Raw genomic sequence first — 21,885 nt, forward strand, 5'->3', positions numbered from 1 at the left:
GAAGTGCTGCACGTCTTGTCCCCCTTCTACTTGGCCGACTTGCTGCGGATCATTGTCTTCGTGGTCGTGCAGGAGCGCTGTGGCCATGAATACATTCTGAACATGTGTCTGGATGGCATCATTCAGTGGATGTCTCAGACTGCATTCATACACGCCGAGGGGCTGGCTCTGGCTAACCAGATAGTGCAGCGTGTGCTCGACCTCCAACAGTCGGATGGGGCGAGCGGATATCCACCAAGCAACTGAAGCCGGCCCACATGCGCAACTATCATCCGGACATTGCGATTGCATTTGATCTGGCCAATCTTGTGGAGTCGTTCGATGCCTCCGAGAATCAGGATGTTTTCGCCTTTGTCGACGCCCTAAATGTCAAGTCAAACACGGTCTTCTGCCAGCGCCTCCATCTCTTCTTGCGCGCCCTCTTTCTGTCCCGACAACCGCCCGTTGACTGCTGGTTCAAGATCTACTAGGTGATTCTGCAGACCATTAAGGTAAACGAGGGCATCGCCTACGACTTCCTCATGACCTACATCTTCAAGCTGGCCCACGAGAACAATCCTGAGCTGCAACTGGAGTTGCTTCAAGGTCTGCCCCATTTTGCCGTATCCAAGGTGAGCTCTCAAATGAACATCACTTGAATCTTCCACTGAAACATGTCCCGTTTTGCGAAGGACAACGTGCCCATGATTCTGAACACCATTCGAATTTTGTCCACCGAGAATGGTACCTTCTGTGTGGACCTGTATCTACGACTGTGGCGCGTGGAGTCGAGCACCTATCCCTTCCTGCTGAAGCAAGTGGCTCAACCGCTGCAGGAGGGCGATAAGCGCTGGGAGCTTCAAGTAGCCCGAGCACATGCCATGCGGGAAATCTGCCAGGAAAAGTAGCCCACAAATTTATACCGATCTTGTATCCTTTTTCTAATCTTATACCCATCTTTTGCAGGCCAACATTGCATGGATCGGAGCTGCTACCTCACCTTAGCAATACGTTAAACAGCTGCACCGATGAATCGGGGGATCTGGCTACGTCTCTGGCGTTGGATGCTCTTTATGCCTTGTGTGACAGCCACACTGTCAATATTGCTTCCACCTGGCACGCTCTGGGCAGCAAGTTTCGCGGCGAACAGCGTCCACAGACCCTTAGGTCTCTGTACCATTTCTTTGGCTTGGTTCCGCTGCTGCAGACACCCACACTGGAGTACGAGAAAGTTGCGGATGATGCCCTAGAGCAGCTGTGGCAGGCCATCAGTCGACCGGGAACAGATGCGGCACAGGTTCGCAATGCTCTGGCAGCCCTAAAGAGCTATGAGCCAGGAAGCACGCTCAACCTGCAGCACATTCCGGCTCAGTTTCGTTTTGAGATTGTCGGTGGAGCAGTGGGAGGACTTAGTGGCCGAGAGGTGGTGAATCTGCAGAAAGAGACCGTCCCCGGCGAGGTGTGGGTGCAGCTACTACAGAAGATTCGCCCGGAATGTGGAGATGCAGCAGCTGATCTGATTTCCCATCACATAAGCAACGAAATAAACGGCTTTCGGAGCGGAGTCTACCGCCTGCCCGAGGGCAAGCCGGAGCCACGCAAGCTAGTGGGTTTGTTCGGGACCAGCCCGCTCCGTGCAGTAACCAACTACATGGTGAGCCAGGCCCGCTTCGGAGACTACGTGTCAGAGCCCTATGCAGTGACCTTTGCCCTCAGGGCGCTGTCCAATAAATTTCCCAAGCCGATACCACCGCTCGATTGGAGCTGCTTGACGAGCTTCTTTCACCTATCCTTCGATGCGAGGAAGTACTGCATCATGATAGCCAAGAATCAGGCGTCGAGCTCAGGCACAGCGAAGCGTTTGCTAGAGAACTTCCTGGTAGAATTCGAGCCTGATTGCTTCGAGGAGGATCTGCTGTTACTGTTCTCACTGCTACCGGAGATCGCCAGCAACGTGGGCCTTCAGATCATAAAGAACTTTGCCGAGAAAGTGGCTGTCTATTGCTTCAAAGAGTCACAGATAAACGACTTTGTCGAGGGTGAGTTTACACTTTTTATACCCGATACTCAAAATGAGTATTGGAGTATATTAGATTTTTGGTAAAAGTGGATGTGTGTAACGTCCAGAAGGAATCGTTTCCGACCCCATAAAGTATATATATTCTTGATCAGCATCAATAACCGAGTCGATTGAGCCCTGTCTGTCTGTCCGTCCCCTTCAGCGCTTAGTGCTCAAAGACTATAAGAGCTAGAGCAACGTTGTTTTGGATCCAGACAAAAATATTTGAAAACTTCGCCCCGCCCACTTCCGCCCCACAAAGGGCGAAAATCTGTGGCATCCACATTTTTAAAGATACGATAAAACCAAAAACGCAGAATCGTAGAGGATGACTATATGTTCTAGAGTGTAAAATCTCAACCAGATCGTATAATTATTATAGCCAGAATCAAGAAAACAATTTCATTCTTTCTCGCTCTGTTTCATGTACGAAAATCTGGGGCATCCACAAATCTCAGAGACTATTAAGGCTAGAGTAACCAAATTTGGTATCCGCACTTCTGTTAGATCTCACTATAAAACGTATATCTCAGAATTTCGCCCCACCCCCTTCCGCCCCCACAAAGGACGAAAATCTGTTGCATCCACAATATTGCAGATTCGAGAAAACTAAAAACGCAGAATCATAGATAATGACCATATCTATCAGATTGCTGAATCTGGATCAGATCGGATCATTTTTATACCCAAAAGGAACAAATCAATTTGCACTGGCAGACTGATTTTCTGTCTCTCTCGCACGCACTCTTTGTCGTGTCGTTTAATATTAGCGGCATCTGCCGGAGGAGAGCCATACTGACTAAGTATCGGGTATAACTGTAGAGTTGCGGTGTCCGCAGCAACTCACAACGTTCCCCCTCGTTTTTGCTTGCTTTTTGTCCAGGCGATGACCTTGTATCATCTTGTTTGCAGGATGCCTTTTTGAAAAGTTTTTGGACAGCGTCAAGTACATTTTCACGGGAAAGTGCGACCTACCACCCGAAGTGTTGGATGTTTTCACACTGATTGTAGAGCGCTACATGGACTCGATGAATCTGGACTCGAGGCTGTTTGAGCGCTACACAGAGGTGGTGGCCGTTTTGCATCCGAATGCCATCGACGGGCTGACCACGCCCGCCAATTGGTGGGAGACGCCCATAGGCAAGCTAAAAAAGGCCACCATCATCCGATGCTATCTGGTGCTGTATAACGAGAAGTTGCCCAACCCACTCAAATGGCTGACGCCCATTATTGATGCCTACGAGAAGCGCACGGAGGAGCGCTCCTTCTTCTATCGCCACTTGGCTGCCACTCTGTATGCCTTTGGAAGCGATGAACATGCCTGTAACTGGATCATGGAAATATTCCTGGAGATCCAGATGCTGCTGGCCGAGGCCTCCAACAAGGAGAAGGTTAACAGGGCACTCTATCTGCTGGACATCTTTGTTCTGGCCGTGGATGTGCTCTCCGGCTGTGCCGTGCTGCTGGGCAGTGTCGATGTGGTGGCCACAGACGATAAGCAGCGACTCAATCTCTTTCCCGAGAGCTTGCAGTATCTGTGCGACCACATATTCTGAAAGGACCATGAAGCAAAGGTGAGTGAAGAAGACTCAACTATATGCCACTTTCTTGATCATTTTTGTATCGACTTTCAGGTCTATGAATTCCTATTTAATCTATATATGTATGTTTATGGCTTACTCAACTTCAATCAGTGTTGTTTGCTAAACAGTCATTGTAAGTTCGAGGACAGTAACATTGTCCAATCTAAATCCTGGACAAGAGTTGTGAGTCATGCAGCAATGCTTTTTTTTGCTTCACCTTCTGCTCGGGCTATTCAAAATCGATGGTCAACCTGGGCGGGCATCAAAGGAAGGACCGGCACAGCACCAAGGGCTCTCTCCCTAATGCCGCAGGACACACAAATCATGTATATTAATATATACCAGCATCCTGGTGATCGAGGCCATCGATTACTTCCTGCAGCAGTCGGATCATGCCCAGTCCATCGATCTGTGCATCTACCAGGCTTGCCTGATCAAACAGCTGGCCAACTACGGCATTGATCCTCGTCCCAGTCTGCAGTGCTTGCTTCGCGTATTGCATGCGACTCGGGAGCATACGCGGAATCACTACCATGTGCTCTTGGTTCTGCTGGCGGAAGTGCTGCACGTCTTGTCCCCCTTCTACTTGGCCGACTTGCTGCGGATCATTGTCTTCGTGGTCGTGCAGGAGTGCTGTGGCCATGAATACATTCTGAACATGTGTCTGGATGGCATCATTCAGTGGATGTCTCAGACTGCATTCATACACGCCGAGGGGCTGGCTCTGGCTAACCAGATAGTGCAGCGTGTGCTCCACCTCCAACAGTCGGATGAGGGCGAGCGGATATCCACCAAGCAACTGAAGCCGGCCCACATGCGCAACTATCATCCGGACATTGCGATTGCATTTGATCTGGCCAATCTTGTGGAGTCGTTCGATGCCTCCGAGAATCAGGATGTTTTCGCCTTTGTCGACGCCCTAAATGTCAAGTCAAACACGGTCTTCTGCCAGCGCCTCCATCTCTTCTTGCGCGCCCTCTTTCTGTCCCGACAACCGCCCGTTGACTGCTGGTTCAAGATCTACGTGGTGATTCTGCAGACCATTAAGGTAAACGAGGGCATCGCCTACGACTTCCTCATGACCTACATCTTCAAGCTGGCCCACGAGAACAATCCTGAGCTGCAACTGGAGTTGCTTCGAGGTCTGCCCCATTTTGCCGTATCCAAGGTGAGCTCTCAAATGAACATCACTTGAATCTTCCACTGAAACATGTCCCGTTTTGCGAAGGACAACGTGCCCATGATTCTGAACACCATTCGAAATCTGTCCACCGAGAATGGTACCTTCTGTGTGGACCTGTATCTACGACTGTGGCGCGTGGAGTCGCGCACCTATCCCTTCCTGCTGAAGCAAGTGGCTCAACCGCTGCCGGAGGGCGATAAGCGCTGGGAGCTTCAAGTAGCCCGAGCACATGCCATGCGGGAAATCTGCCAGGAAAAGTAGCCCACAAATTTATACCGATCTTGTATCCTTTTTCTAATCTTATACCCATCTTTTGCAGGCCAACATTGCATGGATCGGAGCTGCTACCTCACCTTAGCAATACGTTAAACAGCTGCACCGATGAATCGGGGGATCTGGCTACGTCTCTGGCGTTGGATGCTCTTTATGCCTTGTGTGACAGCCACACTGTCAATATTGCTTCCACCTGGCACGCTCTGGGCAGCAAGTTTCGCGGCGAACAGCGTCCACAGACCCTTAGGTCTCTGTACCATTTCTTTGGCTTGGTTCCGCTGCTGCAGACACCCACACTGGAGTACGAGAAAGTTGCGGATGATGCCCTAGAGCAGCTGTGGCAGGCCATCAGTCGACCGGGAACAGATGCGGCACAGGTTCGCAATGCTCTGGCAGCCCTAAAGAGCTATGAGCCAGGAAGCACGCTCAACCTGCAGCACATTCCGGCTCAGTTTCGTTTTGAGATTGTCGGTGGAGCAGTGGGAGGACTTAGTGGCCGAGAGGTGGTGAATCTGCAGAAAGAGACCGTCCCCGGCGAGGTGTGGGTGCAGCTACTACAGAAGATTCGCCCGGAATGTGGAGATGCAGCAGCTGATCTGATTTCCCATCACATAAGCAACGAAATAAACGGCTTTCGGAGCGGAGTCTACCGCCTGCCCGAGGGCAAGCCGGAGCCACGCAAGCTAGTGGGTTTGTTCGGGACCCTCCCGCTCCGTGCAGTAACCAACTACATGGTGAGCCAGGCCCGCTTCGGAGACTACGTGTCAGAGCCCTATGCAGGGACCTTTCCCCTTAGGGCGCTGTCCAATAAATTTCCCAAGCCGATACCACCGCTCGATTGGAGCTGCTTGACGAGCTTCTTTCACCTATCCTTCGATGCAAGGAAGTACTGCATCATGATAGCCAAGAATCAGGCGTCGAGCTCAGGCACAGCGAAGCGTTTGCTAGAGAACTTCCTGGTAGAATTCGAGCCTAATTGCTTCGAGGAGGATCTGCTGTTACTGTTCTCACTGCTACCGGAGATCGCCAGCAACGTGGGCCTTCAGATCATAAAGAACTTTGCCGAGAAAGTGGCTGTCTATTGCTTCAAAGAGTCACAGATAAACGACTTTGTCGAGGGTGAGTTTACACTTTTTATACCCGATACTCAAAATGAGTATTGGAGTATATTAGATTTTTGGTAAAAGTGGATGTGTGTAACGTCCAGAAGGAAACGTTTCCGACCCCATAAAGTATATATATTCTTGATCAGCATCAATAACCGAGTCGATTGAGCCCTGTCTGTCTGTCCGTCCGTCCGTCTGTCCGTCTGTCCGTCCCCTTCAGCGCTTAGTGCTCAAAGACTATAAGAGCTAGAGCAACGTTGTTTTGGATCCAGACAAAAATATTTCAAAACTTCGCCCCGCCCACTTCCGCCCCCACAAAGGACGAAAATCTGTGGCATCCACATTTTTAAAGATACGATAAAACCAAAAACGCAGAATCGTAGAGGATGACTATATGTTCTAGAGTGTAAAATCTCAACCAGATCGTATAATTATTATAGCCAGAATCAAGAAAACAATTTCATTCTTTCTCGCTCTGTTTCATGTACGAAAATCTGGGGCATCCACAAATCTCAGAGACTATTAAGGCTAGAGTAACCAAATTTGGTATCCGCACTTCTGTTAGATCTCACTATAAAACGTATATCTCAGAATTTCGCCCCACCCCCTTCCGCCCCCACAAAGGACGAAAATCTGTTGCATCCACAATATTGCAGATTCGAGAAAACTAAAAACGCAGAATCATAGATAATGACCATATCTATCAGATTGCTGAATCTGGATCAGATCGGATCATTTTTATACCCAAAAGGAACAAATCAATTTGCACTGGCAGACTGATTTTCTGTCTCTCTCGCACGCACTCTTTGTCGTGTCGTTTAATATTAGCGGCATCTGCCGGAGGAGAGCCATACTGACTAAGTATCGGGTATAACTGTAGAGTTGCGGTGTCCGCAGCAACTCACAACGTTCCCCCTCGTTTTTGCTTGCTTTTTGTCCAGGCGATGACCTTGTATCATCTTGTTTGCAGGATGCCTTTTTGAAAAGTTTTTGGACAGCGTCAAGTACATTTTCACGGGAAAGTGCGACCTACCACCCGAAGTGTTGGATGTTTTCACACTGATTGTAGAGCGCTACATGGACTCGATGAATCTGGACTCGAGGCTGTTTGAGCGCTACACAGAGGTGGTGGCCGTTTTGCATCCGAATGCCATCGACGGGCTGACCACGCCCGCCAATTGGTGGGAGACGCCCATAGGCAAGCTAAAAAAGGCCACCATCATCCGATGCTATCTGGTGCTGTATAACGAGAAGTTGCCCAACCCACTCAAATGGCTGACGCCCATTATTGATGCCTACGAGAAGCGCACGGAGGAGCGCTCCTTCTTCTATCGCCACTTGGCTGCCACTCTGTATGCCTTTGGAAGCGATGAACATGCCTGTAACTGGATCATGGAAATATTCCTGGAGATCCAGATGCTGCTGGCCGAGGCCTCCAACAAGGAGAAGGTTAACAGGGCACTCTATCTGCTGGACATCTTTGTTCTGGCCGTGGATGTGCTCTCCGGCTGTGCCGTGCTGCTGGGCAGTGTCGATGTGGTGGCCACAGACGATAAGCAGCGACTCAATCTCTTTCCCGAGAGCTTGCAGTATCTGTGCGACCACATATTCTGAAAGGACCATGAAGCAAAGGTGAGTGAAGAAGACTCAACTATATGCCACTTTCTTGATCATTTTTGTATCGACTTTCAGGTCTATGAATTCCTATTTAATCTATATATGTATGTTTATGGCTTACTCAACTTCAATCAGTGTTGTTTGCTAAACAGTCATTGTAAGTTCGAGGACAGTAACATTGTCCAATCTAAATCCTGGACAAGAGTTGTGAGTCATGCAGCAATGCTTTTTTTTGCTTCACCTTCTGCTCGGGCTATTCAAAATCGATGGTCAACCTGGGCGGGCATCAAAGGAAGGACCGGCACAGCACCAAGGGCTCTCTCCCTAATGCCGCAGGACACACAAATCATGTATATTAATATATACCAGCATCCTGGTGATCGAGGCCATCGATTACTTCCTGCAGCAGTCGGATCATGCCCAGTCCATCGATCTGTGCATCTACCAGGCTTGCCTGATCAAACAGCTGGCCAACTACGGCATTGATCCTCGTCCCAGTCTGCAGTGCTTGCTTCGCGTATTGCTTGCGACTCGGGAGCATACGCGGAATCACTACCATGTGCTCTTGGTTCTGCTGGCGGAAGTGCTGCACGTCTTGTCCCCCTTCTACTTGGCCGACTTGCTGCGGATCATTGTCTGCGTGGTCGTGCAGGAGTGCTGTGGCCATGAATACATTCTGAACATGTGTCTGGATGGCATCATTCAGTGGATGTCTCAGACTGCATTCATACACGCCGAGGGGCTGGCTCTGGCTAACCAGATAGTGCAGCGTGTGCTCGACCTCCAACAGTCGGATGAGGGCGAGCGGATATCCACCAAGCAACTGAAGCCGGCCCACATGCGCAACTATCATCCGGACATTGCGATTGCATTTGATCTGGCCAATCTTGTGGAGTCGTTCGATGCCTCCGAGAATCAGGATGTTTTCGCCTTTGTCGACGCCCTAAATGTCAAGTCAAACACGGTCTTCTGCCAGCGCCTCCATCTCTTCTTGCGCGCCCTCTTTCTGTCCCGACAACCGCCCGTTGACTGCTGGTTCAAGATCTACGTGGTGATTCTGCAGACCATTAAGGTAAACGAGGGCATCGCCTACGACTTCCTCATGACCTACATCTTCAAGCTGGCCCACGAGAACAATCCTGAGCTGCAACTGGAGTTGCTTCGAGGTCTGCCCCATTTTGCCGTATCCAAGGTGAGCTCTCAAATGAACATCACTTGAATCTTCCACTGAAACATGTCCCGTTTTGCGAAGGACAACGTGCCCATGATTCTGAACACCATTCGAAATCTGTCCACCGAGAATGGTACCTTCTGTGTGGACCTGTATCTACGACTGTGGCGCGTGGAGTCGCGCACCTATCCCTTCCTGCTGAAGCAAGTGGCTCAACCGCTGCCGGAGGGCGATAAGCGCTGGGAGCTTCAAGTAGCCCGAGCACATGCCATGCGGGAAATCTGCCAGGAAAAGTAGCCCACAAATTTATACCGATCTTGTATCCTTTTTCTAATCTTATACCCATCTTTTGCAGGCCAACATTGCATGGATCGGAGCTGCTACCTCACCTTAGCAATACGTTAAACAGCTGCACCGATGAATCGGGGGATCTGGCTACGTCTCTGGCGTTGGATGCTCTTTATGCCTTGTGTGACAGCCACACTGTCAATATTGCTTCCACCTGGCACGCTCTGGGCAGCAAGTTTCGCGGCGAACAGCGTCCACAGACCCTTAGGTCTCTGTACCATTTCTTTGGCTTGGTTCCGCTGCTGCAGACACCCACACTGGAGTACGAGAAAGTTGCGGATGATGCCCTAGAGCAGCTGTGGCAGGCCATCAGTCGACCGGGAACAGATGCGGCACAGGTTCGCAATGCTCTGGCAGCCCTAAAGAGCTATGAGCCAGGAAGCACGCTCAACCTGCAGCACATTCCGGCTCAGTTTCGTTTTGAGATTGTCGGTGGAGCAGTGGGAGGACTTAGTGGCCGAGAGGTGGTGAATCTGCAGAAAGAGACCGTCCCCGGCGAGGTGTGGGTGCAGCTACTACAGAAGATTCGCCCGGAATGTGGAGATGCAGCAGCTGATCTGATTTCCCATCACATAAGCAACGAAATAAACGGCTTTCGGAGCGGAGTCTACCGCCTGCCCGAGGGCAAGCCGGAGCCACGCAAGCTAGTGGGTTTGTTCGGGACCCTCCCGCTCCGTGCAGTAACCAACTACATGGTGAGCCAGGCCCGCTTCGGAGACTACGTGTCAGAGCCCTATGCAGGGACCTTTCCCCTTAGGGCGCTGTCCAATAAATTTCCCAAGCCGATACCACCGCTCGATTGGAGCTGCTTGACGAGCTTCTTTCACCTATCCTTCGATGCAAGGAAGTACTGCATCATGATAGCCAAGAATCAGGCGTCGAGCTCAGGCACAGCGAAGCGTTTGCTAGAGAACTTCCTGGTAGAATTCGAGCCTAATTGCTTCGAGGAGGATCTGCTGTTACTGTTCTCACTGCTACCGGAGATCGCCAGCAACGTGGGCCTTCAGATCATAAAGAACTTTGCCGAGAAAGTGGCTGTCTATTGCTTCAAAGAGTCACAGATAAACGACTTTGTCGAGGGTGAGTTTACACTTTTTATACCCGATACTCAAAATGAGTATTGGAGTATATTAGATTTTTGGTAAAAGTGGATGTGTGTAACGTCCAGAAGGAATCGTTTCCGACCCCATAAAGTATATATATTCTTGATCAGCATCAATAACCGAGTCGATTGAGCCCTGTCTGTCTGTCCGTCCGTCCGTCTGTCCGTCTGTCCGTCCCCTTCAGCGCTTAGTGCTCAAAGACTATAAGAGCTAGAGCAACGTTGTTTTGGATCCAGACAAAAATATTTCAAAACTTCGCCCCGCCCACTTCCGCCCCCACAAAGGACGAAAATCTGTGGCATCCACATTTTTAAAGATACGATAAAACCAAAAACGCAGAATCGTAGAGGATGACTATATGTTCTAGAGTGTAAAATCTCAACCAGATCGTATAATTATTATAGCCAGAATCAAGAAAACAATTTCATTCTTTCTCGCTCTGTTTCATGTACGAAAATCTGGGGCATCCACAAATCTCAGAGACTATTAAGGCTAGAGTAACCAAATTTGGTATCCGCACTTCTGTTAGATCTCACTATAAAACGTATATCTCAGAATTTCGCCCCACCCCCTTCCGCCCCCACAAAGGACGAAAATCTGTTGCATCCACAATATTGCAGATTCGAGAAAACTAAAAACGCAGAATCATAGATAATGACCATATCTATCAGATTGCTGAATCTGGATCAGATCGGATCATTTTTATACCCAAAAGGAACAAATCAATTTGCACTGGCTACGCAGCGCCCGACGTCACGCTCAGACTGATTTTCTGTCTCTCTCGCACGCACTCTTTGTCGTGTCGTTTAATATTAGCGGCGTCTGCCGGAGGAGAGCCATACTGACTAAGTATCGGGTATAACTGTAGAGTTGCGGTGTCCGCAGCAACTCACAACGTTCCCCCTCGTTTTTGCTTGCTTTTTGTCCAGGCGATGACCTTGTATCATCTTGTTTGCAGGATGCCTTTTTGAAAAGTTTTTGGACAGCGTCAAGTACATTTTCACGGGAAAGTGCGACCTACCACCCGAAGTGTTGGATGTTTTCACACTGATTGTAGAGCGCTACATGGACTCGATGAATCTGGACTCGAGGCTGTTTGAGCGCTACACAGAGGTGGTGGCCGTTTTGCATCCGAATGCCATCGACGGGCTGACCACGCCCGCCAATTGGTGGGAGACGCCCATAGGCAAGCTAAAAAAGGCCACCATCATCCGATGCTATCTGGTGCTGTATAACGAGAAGTTGCCCAACCCACTCAAATGGCTGACGCCCATTATTGATGCCTACGAGAAGCGCACGGAGGAGCGCTCCTTCTTCTATCGCCACTTGGCTGCCACTCTGTATGCCTTTGGAAGCGATGAACATGCCTGTAACTGGATCATGGAAATATTCCTGGAGATCCAGATGCTGCTGGCCGAGGCCTCCAACAAGGAGAAGGTTAACAGGGCACTCTATCTGCTGGACATCTTTGTTCTGGCCGTGGATGTGCTCTCCGGCTGTGCCGTGCTGCTGGGCAGTGTCGATGTGGTGGCCACAGACGATAAGCAACTCAATCTCAATCTCTTTCCCGAGAGCTTGCAGTATCTGTGCGACCACATATTCTGGAAGGACCATGAAGCAAAGGTGAGTGAAGAAGACTCAACTATATGCCACTTTCTTGATCATTTTTGTATCGACTTTCAGGTCTATGAATTCCTATTTAATCTATATAAGCACAGCTCCATGCCGTCGGACTATGCAGACGTATTCAAGGAGGCAATCATTTGTTCCCGGAACAAACCATACTTCGACCACAAAGGTGTCTGGACCAAATACGTAGGCCAGCGTAAATGAACACGACGAACACACCGCATTTAACACTCCAACCCACGCCTAAAGTGCAGTTACTGGTTAACGATCACCGAATACCGTCAATGTTAGTCATCTTTTGATAGCAAACGCATTCTTTGTTATTTATATGTGTTTAAAGAACATTAAATGCATTTTTGCGCACAGTATTTGAATTTAAATGTTTCCAGTGCGGTTATCGCACAAAAATACCATACGACAGCTCGATAGTCGATAGTATCGATAGTCAAACTTGAATTCGTCAGTATATAAATGGTATATTTTATAAATTAAACGATATATTTTAGTATATTTCTGAGGGTTGGACGGTATATTTTAACGATAAATCCGCGGTCACACTGATATCAATATTTTTAATATATTTATTAAAAAAAATGCAGATAAATTAAAAAAAATGTAATTAAAACGTATTATCAGTGCGTGTCACGTGCTGCAATCCCGATCGGCTGTGAAGCAACCTTGAAGCTATTATACCACGGATACTGGGAGACTCGAGCAAAACGTAAACAATGGACGATATCAAGCTGGCGAAGGTATGTATGTTTATGGCTTACTCAACTTCAATCAGTGTTGTTTGCTAAACAGTCATTGTAAGTTCGAGGACAGTAACATTGTCCAATCTAAATCCTGGACAAGAGTTGTGAGTCATGCAGCAATGCTTTTTTTGCTTCACCTTCTGCTCGGGCTATTCAAAATCGATGGTCAACCTGGGCGGGCTTCAAAGGAAGGACCGGCACAGTACCAAGGGCTCTCTCCCTAATGCCGCAGGACACACAAATCATGTATATTAATATATACCAGCATCCTGGTGATCGAGGCCATCGATTACTTCCTGCAGCAGTCGGATCATGCCCAGTCCATCGATCTGTGCATCTACCAGGCTTGCCTGATCAAACAGCTGGCCAACTACGGCATTGATCCTCGTCCCAGTCTGCAGTGCTTGCTTCGCGTATTGCTTGCGACTCGGGAGCATACGCGGAATCACTACCATGTGCTCTTGGTTCTGCTGGCGGAAGTGCTGCACGTCTTGTCCCCCTTCTACTTGGCCGACTTGCTGCGGATCATTGTCTTCGTGGTCGTGCAGGAGCGCTGTGGCCATGAATACATTCTGAACATGTGTCTGGATGGCATCATTCAGTGGATGTCTCAGACTGCATTCATACACGCCGAGGGGCTGGCTCTGGCTAACCAGATAGTGCAGCGTGTGCTCGACCTCCAACAGTCGGATGAGGGCGAGCGGATATCCACCAAGCAACTGAAGCCGGCCCACATGCGCAACTATCATCCGGACATTGCGATTGCATTTGATCTGGCCAATCTTGTGGAGTCGTTCGATGCCTCCGAGAATCAGGATGTTTTCGCCTTTGTCGACGCCCTAAATGTCAAGTCAAACACGGTCTTCTGCCAGCGCCTCCATCTCTTCTTGCGCGCCCTCTTTCTGTCCCGACAACCGCCCGTTGACTGCTGGTTCAAGATCTACTAGGTGATTCTGCAGACCATTAAGGTAAACGAGGGCATCGCCTACGACTTCCTCATGACCTACATCTTCAAGCTGGCCCACGAGAACAATCCTGAGCTGCAACTGGAGTTGCTTCAAGGTCTGCCCCATTTTGCCGTATCCAAGGTGAGCTCTCAAATGAACATCACTTGAATCTTCCACTGAAACATGTCCCGTTTTGCGAAGGACAACGTGCCCATGATTCTGAACACCATTCGAATTTTGTCCACCGAGAATGGTACCTTCTGTGTGGACCTGTATCTACGACTGTGGCGCGTGGAGTCGAGCACCTATCCCTTCCTGCTGAAGCAAGTGGCTCAACCGCTGCCGGAGGGCGATAAGCGCTGGGAGCTTCAAGTAGCCCGAGCACATGCCATGCGGGAAATCTGCCAGGAAAAGTAGCCCACAAATTTATACCGATCTTGTATCCTTTTTCTAATCTTATACCCATCTTTTGCAGGCCAACATTGCATGGATCGGAGCTGCTACCTCACCTTAGCAATACGTTAAACAGCTGCACCGATGAATCGGGGGATCTGGCTACGTCTCTGGCGTTGGATGCTCTTTATGCCTTGTGTGACAGCCACACTGTCAATATTGCTTCCACCTGGCACGCTCTGGGCAGCAAGTTTCGCGGCGAACAGCGTCCACAGACCCTTAGGTCTCTGTACCATTTCTTTGGCTTGGTTCCGCTGCTGCAGACACCCACACTGGAGTACGAGAAAGTTGCGGATGATGCCCTAGAGCAGCTGTGGCAGGCCATCAGTCGACCGGGAACAGATGCGGCACAGGTTCGCAATGCTCTGGCAGCCTAAAGAGCTATGAGCCAGGAAGCACGCTCAACCTGCAGCACATTCCGGCTCAGTTTCGTTTTGAGATTGTCGGTGGAGCAGTGGGAGGACTTAGTGGCCGAGAGGTGGTGAATCTGCAGAAAGAGACCGTCCCCGGCGAGGTGTGGGTGCAGCTACTACAGAAGATTCGCCCGGAATGTGGAGATGCAGCAGCTGATCTGATTTCCCATCACATAAGCAACGAAATAAACGGCTTTCGGAGCGGAGTCTACCGCCTGCCCGAGGGCAAGCCGGAGCCACGCAAGCTAGTGGGTTTGTTCGGGACCAGCCCGCTCCGTGCAGTAACCAACTACATGGTGAGCCAGGCCCGCTTCGGAGACTACGTGTCAGAGCCCTATGCAGTGACCTTTGCCCTCAGGGCGCTGTCCAATAAATTTCCCAAGCCGATACCACCGCTCGATTGGAGCTGCTTGACGAGCTTCTTTCACCTATCCTTCGATGCGAGGAAGTACTGCATCATGATAGCCAAGAATCAGGCGTCGAGCTCAGGCACAGCGAAGCGTTTGCTAGAGAACTTCCTGGTAGAATTCGAGCCTGATTGCTTCGAGGAGGATCTGCTGTTACTGTTCTCACTGCTACCGGAGATCGCCAGCAACGTGGGCCTTCAGATCATAAAGAACTTTGCCGAGAAAGTGGCTGTCTATTGCTTCAAAGAGTCACAGATAAACGACTTTGTCGAGGGTGAGTTTACACTTTTTATACCCGATACTCAAAATGAGTATTGGAGTATATTAGATTTTTGGTAAAAGTGGATGTGTGTAACGTCCAGAAGGAATCGTTTCCGACCCCATAAAGTATATATATTCTTGATCAGCATCAATAACCGAGTCGATTGAGCCCTGTCTGTCTGTCCGTCCGTCCGTCTGTCCGTCCCCTTCAGCGCTTAGTGCTCAAAGACTATAAGAGCTAGAGCAACGTTGTTTTGGATCCAGACAAAAATATTTCAAAACTTCGCCCCGCCCACTTCCGCCCCCACAAAGGACGAAAATCTGTGGCATCCACATTTTTAAAGATACGATAAAACCAAAAACGCAGAATCGTAGAGGATGACTATATGTTCTAGAGTGTAAAATCTCAACCAGATCGTATAATTATTATAGCCAGAATCAAGAAAACAATTTCATTCTTTCTCGCTCCGTTTCATGTACGAAAATCTGGGGCATCCACAAATCTCAGAGACTATTAAGGCTAGAGTAACCAAATTTGGTATCCGCACTTCTGTTAGATCTCACTATAAAACGTATTTCGCCCCACCCCCTTCCGCCCCCACAAAGGACGAAAATCTGTTGCATCCACAATATTGCAGATTCGAGAAAACTAAAAACGCAGAATCATAGATAATGACCATATCTATCAGACTGCTGAATCTAGATCAGATCGGATCATTTTTATACCCAAAAGGAACAAATCAATTTGTACTGGCTACGCAGCGCCCGACGTCACGCTCAGACTGATTTTCTGTCTCTCTCGCACGCACTCTTTGTCGTGTCGTTTAATATTAGCGGCGTCTGCCGGAGGAGAGCCATACTGACTAAGTATCGGGTATAACTGTAGAGTTGCGGTGTCCGCAGCAACTCACAACGTTCCCCCTCGTTTTTGCTTGCTTTTTGTCCAGGCGATGACCTTGTATCATCTTGTTTGCAGGATGCCTTTTTGAAAAGTTTTTGGACAGCGTCAAGTACATTTTCACGGGAAAGTGCGACCTACCACCCGAAGTGTTGGATGTTTTCACACTGATTGTAGAGCGCTACATGGACTCGATGAATCTGGACTCGAGGCTGTTTGAGCGCTACACAGAGGTGGTGGCCGTTTTGCATCCGAATGCCATCGACGGGCTGACCACGCCCGCCAATTGGTGGGAGACGCCCATAGGCAAGCTAAAAAAGGCCACCATCATCCGATGCTATCTGGTGCTGTATAACGAGAAGTTGCCCAACCCACTCAAATGGCTGACGCCCATTATTGATGCCTACGAGAAGCGCACGGAGGAGCGCTCCTTCTTCTATCGCCACTTGGCTGCCACTCTGTATGCCTTTGGAAGCGATGAACATGCCTGTAACTGGATCATGGAAATATTCCTGGAGATCCAGATGCTGCTGGCCGAGGCCTCCAACAAGGAGAAGGTTAACAGGGCACTCTATCTGCTGGACATCTTTGTTCTGGCCGTGGATGTGCTCTCCGGCTGTGCCGTGCTGCTGGGCAGTGTCGATGTGGTGGCCACAGACGATAAGCAGCGACTCAATCTCTTTCCCGAGAGCTTGCAGTATCTGTGCGACCACATATTCTGAAAGGACCATGAAGCAAAGGTGAGTGAAGAAGACTCAACTATATGCCACTTTCTTGATCATTTTTGTATCGACTTTCAGGTCTATGAATTCCTATTTAATCTATATATGTATGTTTATGGCTTACTCAACTTCAATCAGTGTTGTTTGCTAAACAGTCATTGTAAGTTCGAGGACAGTAACATTGTCCAATCTAAATCCTGGACAAGAGTTGTGAGTCATGCAGCAATGCTTTTTTTTGCTTCACCTTCTGCTCGGGCTATTCAAAATCGATGGTCAACCTGGGCGGGCATCAAAGGAAGGACCGGCACAGCACCAAGGGCTCTCTCCCTAATGCCGCAGGACACACAAATCATGTATATTAATATATACCAGCATCCTGGTGATCGAGGCCATCGATTACTTCCTGCAGCAGTCGGATCATGCCCAGTCCATCGATCTGTGCATCTACCAGGCTTGCCTGATCAAACAGCTGGCCAACTACGGCATTGATCCTCGTCCCAGTCTGCAGTGCTTGCTTCGCGTATTGCATGCGACTCGGGAGCATACGCGGAATCACTACCATGTGCTCTTGGTTCTGCTGGCGGAAGTGCTGCACGTCTTGTCCCCCTTCTACTTGGCCGACTTGCTGCGGATCATTGTCTTCGTGGTCGTGCAGGAGTGCTGTGGCCATGAATACATTCTGAACATGTGTCTGGATGGCATCATTCAGTGGATGTCTCAGACTGCATTCATACACGCCGAGGGGCTGGCTCTGGCTAACCAGATAGTGCAGCGTGTGCTCGACCTCCAACAGTCGGATGAGGGCGAGCGGATATCCACCAAGCAACTGAAGCCGGCCCACATGCGCAACTATCATCCGGACATTGCGATTGCATTTGATCTGGCCAATCTTGTGGAGTCGTTCGATGCCTCCGAGAATCAGGATGTTTTCGCCTTTGTCGACGCCCTAAATGTCAAGTCAAACACGGTCTTCTGCCAGCGCCTCCATCTCTTCTTGCGCGCCCTCTTTCTGTCCCGACAACCGCCCGTTGACTGCTGGTTCAAGATCTACGTGGTGATTCTGCAGACCATTAAGGTAAACGAGGGCATCGCCTACGACTTCCTCATGACCTACATCTTCAAGCTGGCCCACGAGAACAATCCTGAGCTGCAACTGGAGTTGCTTCAAGGTCTGCCCCATTTTGCCGTATCCAAGGTGAGCTCTCAAATGAACATCACTTGAATCTTCCACTGAAACATGTCCCGTTTTGCGAAGGACAACGTGCCCATGATTCTGAACACCATTCGAATTTTGTCCACCGAGAATGGTACCTTCTGTGTGGACCTGTATCTACGACTGTGGCGCGTGGAGTCGCGCACCTATCCCTTCCTGCTGAAGCAAGTGGCTCAACCGCTGCCGGAGGGCGATAAGCGCTGGGAGCTTCAAGTAGCCCGAGCACATGCCATGCGGGAAATCTGCCAGGAAAAGTAGCCCACAAATTTATACCGATCTTGTATCCTTTTTCTAATCTTATACCCATCTTTTGCAGGCCAACATTGCATGGATCGGAGCTGCTACCTCACCTTAGCAATACGTTAAACAGCTGCACCGATGAATCGGGGGATCTGGCTACGTCTCTGGCGTTGGATGCTCTTTATGCCTTGTGTGACAGCCACACTGTCAATATTGCTTCCACCTGGCACGCTCTGGGCAGCAAGTTTCGCGGCGAACAGCGTCCACAGACCCTTAGGTCTCTGTACCATTTCTTTGGCTTGGTTCCGCTGCTGCAGACACCCACACTGGAGTACGAGAAAGTTGCGGATGATGCCCTAGAGCAGCTGTGGCAGGCCATCAGTCGACCGGGAACAGATGCGGCACAGGTTCGCAATGCTCTGGCAGCCCTAAAGAGCTATGAGCCAGGAAGCACGCTCAACCTGCGGCACATTCCGGCTCAGTTTCGTTTTGAGATTGTCGGTGGAGCAGTGGGAGGACTTAGTGGCCGAGAGGTGGTGGATCTGCAGGAAGAGACCGTCCCCGGCGAGGTGTGGGTGCAGCTACTACAGAAGATTCGCCCGGAATGTGGAGATGCAGCAGCTGATCTGATTTCCCATCACATAAGCAACGAAATAAACGGCTTTCGGAGCGGAGTCTACCGCCTGCCCGAGGGCAAGCCGGAGCCACGCAAGCTAGTGGGTTTGTTCGGGACCCTCCCGCTCCGTGCAGTAACCAACTACATGGTGAGCCAGGCCCGCTTCGGAGACTACGTGTCAGAGCCCTATGCAGGGACCTTTCCCCTTAGGGCGCTGTCCAATAAATTTCCCAAGCCGATACCACCGCTCGATTGGAGCTGCTTGACGAGCTTCTTTCACCTATCCTTTGATGCAAGGAAGTACTGCATCATGATAGCCAAGAATCAGGCGTCGAGCTCAGGCACAGCGAAGCGTTTGCTAGAGAACTTCCTGGTAGAATTCGAGCCTAATTGCTTCGAGGAGGATCTGCTGTTACTGTTCTCACTGCTACCGGAGATCGCCAGCAACGTGGGCCTTCAGATCATAAAGAACTTTGCCGAGAAAGTGGCTGTCTATTGCTTCAAAGAGTCACAGATAAACGACTTTGTCGAGGGTGAGTTTACACTTTTTATACCCGATACTCAAAATGAGTATTGGAGTATATTAGATTTTTGGTAAAAGTGGATGTGTGTAACGTCCAGAAGAAATCGTTTCCGACCCCATAAAGTATATATATTCTTGATCAGCATCAATAACCGAGTCGATTGAGCCCTGTCTGTCTGTCCGTCCGTCCGTCTGTCCGTCCCCTTCAGCGCTTAGTGCTCAAAGACTATAAGAGCTAGAGCAACGTTGTTTTGGATCCAGACAAAAATATTTCAAAACTTCGCCCCGCCCACTTCCGCCCCCACAAAGGACGAAAATCTGTGGCATCCACATTTTTAAAGATACGATAAAACCAAAAACGCAGAATCGTAGAGGATGACTATATGTTCTAGAGTGTAAAATCTCAACCAGATCGTATAATTATTATAGCCAGAATCAAGAAAACAATTTCATTCTTTCTCGCTCTGTTTCATGTACGAAAATCTGGGGCATCCACAAATCTCAGAGACTATTAAGGCTAGAGTAACCAAATTTGGTATCCGCACTTCTGTTAGATCTCACTATAAAACGTATATCTCAGAATTTCGCCCCACCCCCTTCCGCCCCCACAAAGGACGAAAATCTGTTGCATCCACAATATTGCAGATTCGAGAAAACTAAAAACGTAGAATCATAGATAATGACCATATCTATCAGATTGCTGAATCTGGATCAGATCGGATCATTTTTATACCCAAAAGGAACAAATCAATTTGTACTGGCTACGCAGCGCCCGACGTCACGCTCAGACTGAATTTCCTTTTTCTCTCTCGCACGCACTCTTTGTCGTGTCGTTTAATATTAGCGGCGTCTGCCCGAGGAGAGCCATACTGACTAAGTATCGGGTATAACTGTAGAGTTGCGGTGTCCGCAGCAACTCACAACGTTCCCCCTCGTTTTTGCTTGCTTTTTGTCCAGGCGATGACCTTGTATCATCTTGTTTGCAGGATGCCTTTTTGAAAAGTTTTTGGACAGCGTCAAGTACATTTTCACGGGAAAGTGCGACCTACCACCCGAAGTGTTGGATGTTTTCACACTGATTGTAGAGCGCTACATGGACTCGATGAATCTGGACTCGAGGCTGTTTGAGCGCTACACAGAGGTGGTGGCCGTTTTGCATCCGAATGCCATCGACGGGCTGACCACGCCCGCCAATTGGTGGGAGACGCCCATAGGCAAGCTAAAAAAGGCCACCATCATCCGATGCTATCTGGTGCTGTATAACGAGAAGTTGCCCAACCCACTCAAATGGCTGACGCCCATTATTGATGCCTACGAGAAGCGCACGGAGGAGCGCTCCTTCTTCTATCGCCACTTGGCTGCCACTCTGTATGCCTTTGGAAGCGATGAACATGCCTGTAACTGGATCATGGAAATATTCCTGGAGATCCAGATGCTGCTGGCCGAGGCCTCCAACAAGGAGAAGGTTAACAGGGCACTCTATCTGCTGGACATCTTTGTTCTGGCCGTGGATGTGCTCTCCGGCTGTGCCGTGCTGCTGGGCAGTGTCGATGTGGTGGCCACAGACGATAAGCAGCGACTCAATCTCTTTCCCGAGAGCTTGCAGTATCTGTGCGACCACATATTCTGGAAGGACCATGAAGCAAAGGTGAGTGAAGAAGACTCAACTATATGCCACTTTCTTGATCATTTTTGTATCGACTTTCAGGTCTATGAATTCCTATTTAATCTAGCTCCATGCCGTCGGACTATGCAGACGTATTCAAGGAGGCAATCATTTGTTCCCGGAACAAACCATACTTCGACCACAAAGGTGTCTGGACCAAATACGTAGGCCTGCGTAAATGAACACGACGAACACACCGCATTTAACACTCCAACCCACGCCTAAAGTGCACTTACTGGTTAACGATCACCGAATACCGTCAATGTTAGTCATCTTTTGATAGCAAACGCATTCTTTGTTATTTATATGTGTTTAAAGAACATTAAATGCATTTTTGCGCACAGTATTTGAATTTAAATGTTTCCAGTGCGGTTATCGCACAAAAATACCACACGACAGCTCGATAGTCGATAGTATCGATAGTCAAAGTTGAATTCGTCAGTATATAAATGGTATATTTTATAAATTAAACGATATATTTTAGTATATTTCTGAGGGTTGGACGGTATATTTTAACGATAAATCCGCGGCCACACTGATATCAATATTTTTAATATATTTATTATGTTTATGGCTTACTCAACTTCAATCAGTGTTGTTTGCTAAACAGTCATTGTAAGTTCGAGGACAGTAACATTGTCCAATCTAAATCCTGGACAAGAGTTGTGAGTCATGCAGCAATGCTTTTTTTGCTTCACCTTCTGCTCGGGCTATTCAAAA

At 49.1% G+C, this 21,885-nt stretch overlaps 5 protein-coding genes and 1 pseudogene across 6 annotated transcripts; all 6 read left to right on the forward strand.

Moving 5' to 3' along the window:
- Nucleotides 1–257: 257 nt before the first annotated feature.
- On the forward strand, nucleotides 258–3,594 carry LOC117187851. Its single transcript, XM_033390735.1, has 5 exons — nucleotides 258–383; nucleotides 483–611; nucleotides 672–883; nucleotides 946–2,018; nucleotides 2,951–3,594. Exons 1-5 carry the CDS (start codon nucleotides 258–260, stop codon nucleotides 3,592–3,594), a joined length of 2,184 nt encoding a protein of 727 aa, XP_033246626.1.
- Nucleotides 3,595–4,193: 599 nt separating this feature from the next.
- On the forward strand, nucleotides 4,194–8,136 carry LOC117187659 (focadhesin-like). Of its 2 annotated transcripts, none has more exons than XM_033390302.1 (5): nucleotides 4,194–4,789; nucleotides 4,850–5,061; nucleotides 5,124–6,196; nucleotides 7,154–7,815; nucleotides 7,876–8,136. In XM_033390302.1, the coding sequence occupies exons 1-4, from the start codon at nucleotides 4,280–4,282 to the stop codon at nucleotides 7,795–7,797; spliced, it is 2,439 nt and encodes an 812-aa protein (XP_033246193.1). In that variant the 5' UTR covers nucleotides 4,194–4,279; the 3' UTR covers nucleotides 7,798–7,815; nucleotides 7,876–8,136. The 2 variants fall into 2 exon arrangements, with proteins under 2 accessions (XP_033246193.1, XP_033246194.1); XM_033390303.1 differs by lacking the exon at nucleotides 7,876–8,136 and having other exon boundaries at nucleotides 7,154–7,339; nucleotides 7,378–7,528.
- On the forward strand, nucleotides 8,129–12,425 carry LOC117187661 (the record flags this gene model as incomplete). The annotated part of the gene is made up of 5 exons (XM_033390304.1): nucleotides 8,129–8,992; nucleotides 9,053–9,264; nucleotides 9,327–10,399; nucleotides 11,381–12,045; nucleotides 12,106–12,425. Coding segments are annotated over 5 exons (2,964 nt in total), but the record flags the coding sequence as incomplete, so codon positions are not given.
- A 938-nt stretch (nucleotides 12,426–13,363) lies between these two features.
- On the forward strand, nucleotides 13,364–13,776 carry LOC117187666. The gene has a single exon (XM_033390310.1). The coding sequence runs from the start codon at nucleotides 13,385–13,387 to the stop codon at nucleotides 13,751–13,753; it is 369 nt and encodes a 122-aa protein (XP_033246201.1). The 5' UTR covers nucleotides 13,364–13,384; the 3' UTR covers nucleotides 13,754–13,776.
- Nucleotides 13,777–13,782: 6 nt separating this feature from the next.
- On the forward strand, nucleotides 13,783–14,902 carry LOC117187664 (focadhesin-like). Its single transcript, XM_033390308.1, has 3 exons — nucleotides 13,783–13,894; nucleotides 13,955–14,166; nucleotides 14,229–14,902. The coding sequence occupies exons 1-3, from the start codon at nucleotides 13,805–13,807 to the stop codon at nucleotides 14,581–14,583; spliced, it is 657 nt and encodes a 218-aa protein (XP_033246199.1). The 5' UTR covers nucleotides 13,783–13,804; the 3' UTR covers nucleotides 14,584–14,902.
- Nucleotides 14,903–17,238: 2,336 nt separating this feature from the next.
- Nucleotides 17,239–21,517, forward strand: LOC117187662 (annotated as a pseudogene).
- Nucleotides 21,518–21,885: the final 368 nt, after the last annotated feature.

Source organism: Drosophila miranda, chromosome 3, assembly GCF_003369915.1.
Source record: "Drosophila miranda strain MSH22 chromosome 3, D.miranda_PacBio2.1, whole genome shotgun sequence".
In the NCBI taxonomy this organism is placed as follows: Eukaryota; Metazoa; Arthropoda; class Insecta; order Diptera; family Drosophilidae; genus Drosophila; species Drosophila miranda.

Excerpts from the sequence above, each read along its gene's own strand:
- LOC117187851 (XM_033390735.1), top strand. The coding sequence starts at position 258 with ATGCGCAACTATCATCCGGACATTGCGATTGCATTTGATCTGGCCAAT. Across the intron at positions 884-945 it reads CGGGAAATCTGCCAGGAAAA|GCCAACATTGCATGGATCGG; the intron begins GTAGCCCACAAA and ends CATCTTTTGCAG. Across the intron at positions 2,019-2,950 it reads GATAAACGACTTTGTCGAGG|GATGCCTTTTTGAAAAGTTT; the intron begins GTGAGTTTACAC and ends TCTTGTTTGCAG.
- LOC117187659 (XM_033390302.1), top strand. The coding sequence starts at position 4,280 with ATGTGTCTGGATGGCATCATTCAGTGGATGTCTCAGACTGCATTCATA. Across the intron at positions 5,062-5,123 it reads CGGGAAATCTGCCAGGAAAA|GCCAACATTGCATGGATCGG; the intron begins GTAGCCCACAAA and ends CATCTTTTGCAG. Across the intron at positions 6,197-7,153 it reads GATAAACGACTTTGTCGAGG|GATGCCTTTTTGAAAAGTTT; the intron begins GTGAGTTTACAC and ends TCTTGTTTGCAG.
- LOC117187666 (XM_033390310.1), top strand. The coding sequence starts at position 13,385 with ATGTGTCTGGATGGCATCATTCAGTGGATGTCTCAGACTGCATTCATA.
- LOC117187664 (XM_033390308.1), top strand. The coding sequence starts at position 13,805 with ATGACCTACATCTTCAAGCTGGCCCACGAGAACAATCCTGAGCTGCAA. Across the intron at positions 13,895-13,954 it reads CCCATTTTGCCGTATCCAAG|GACAACGTGCCCATGATTCT; the intron begins GTGAGCTCTCAA and ends CGTTTTGCGAAG. Across the intron at positions 14,167-14,228 it reads CGGGAAATCTGCCAGGAAAA|GCCAACATTGCATGGATCGG; the intron begins GTAGCCCACAAA and ends CATCTTTTGCAG.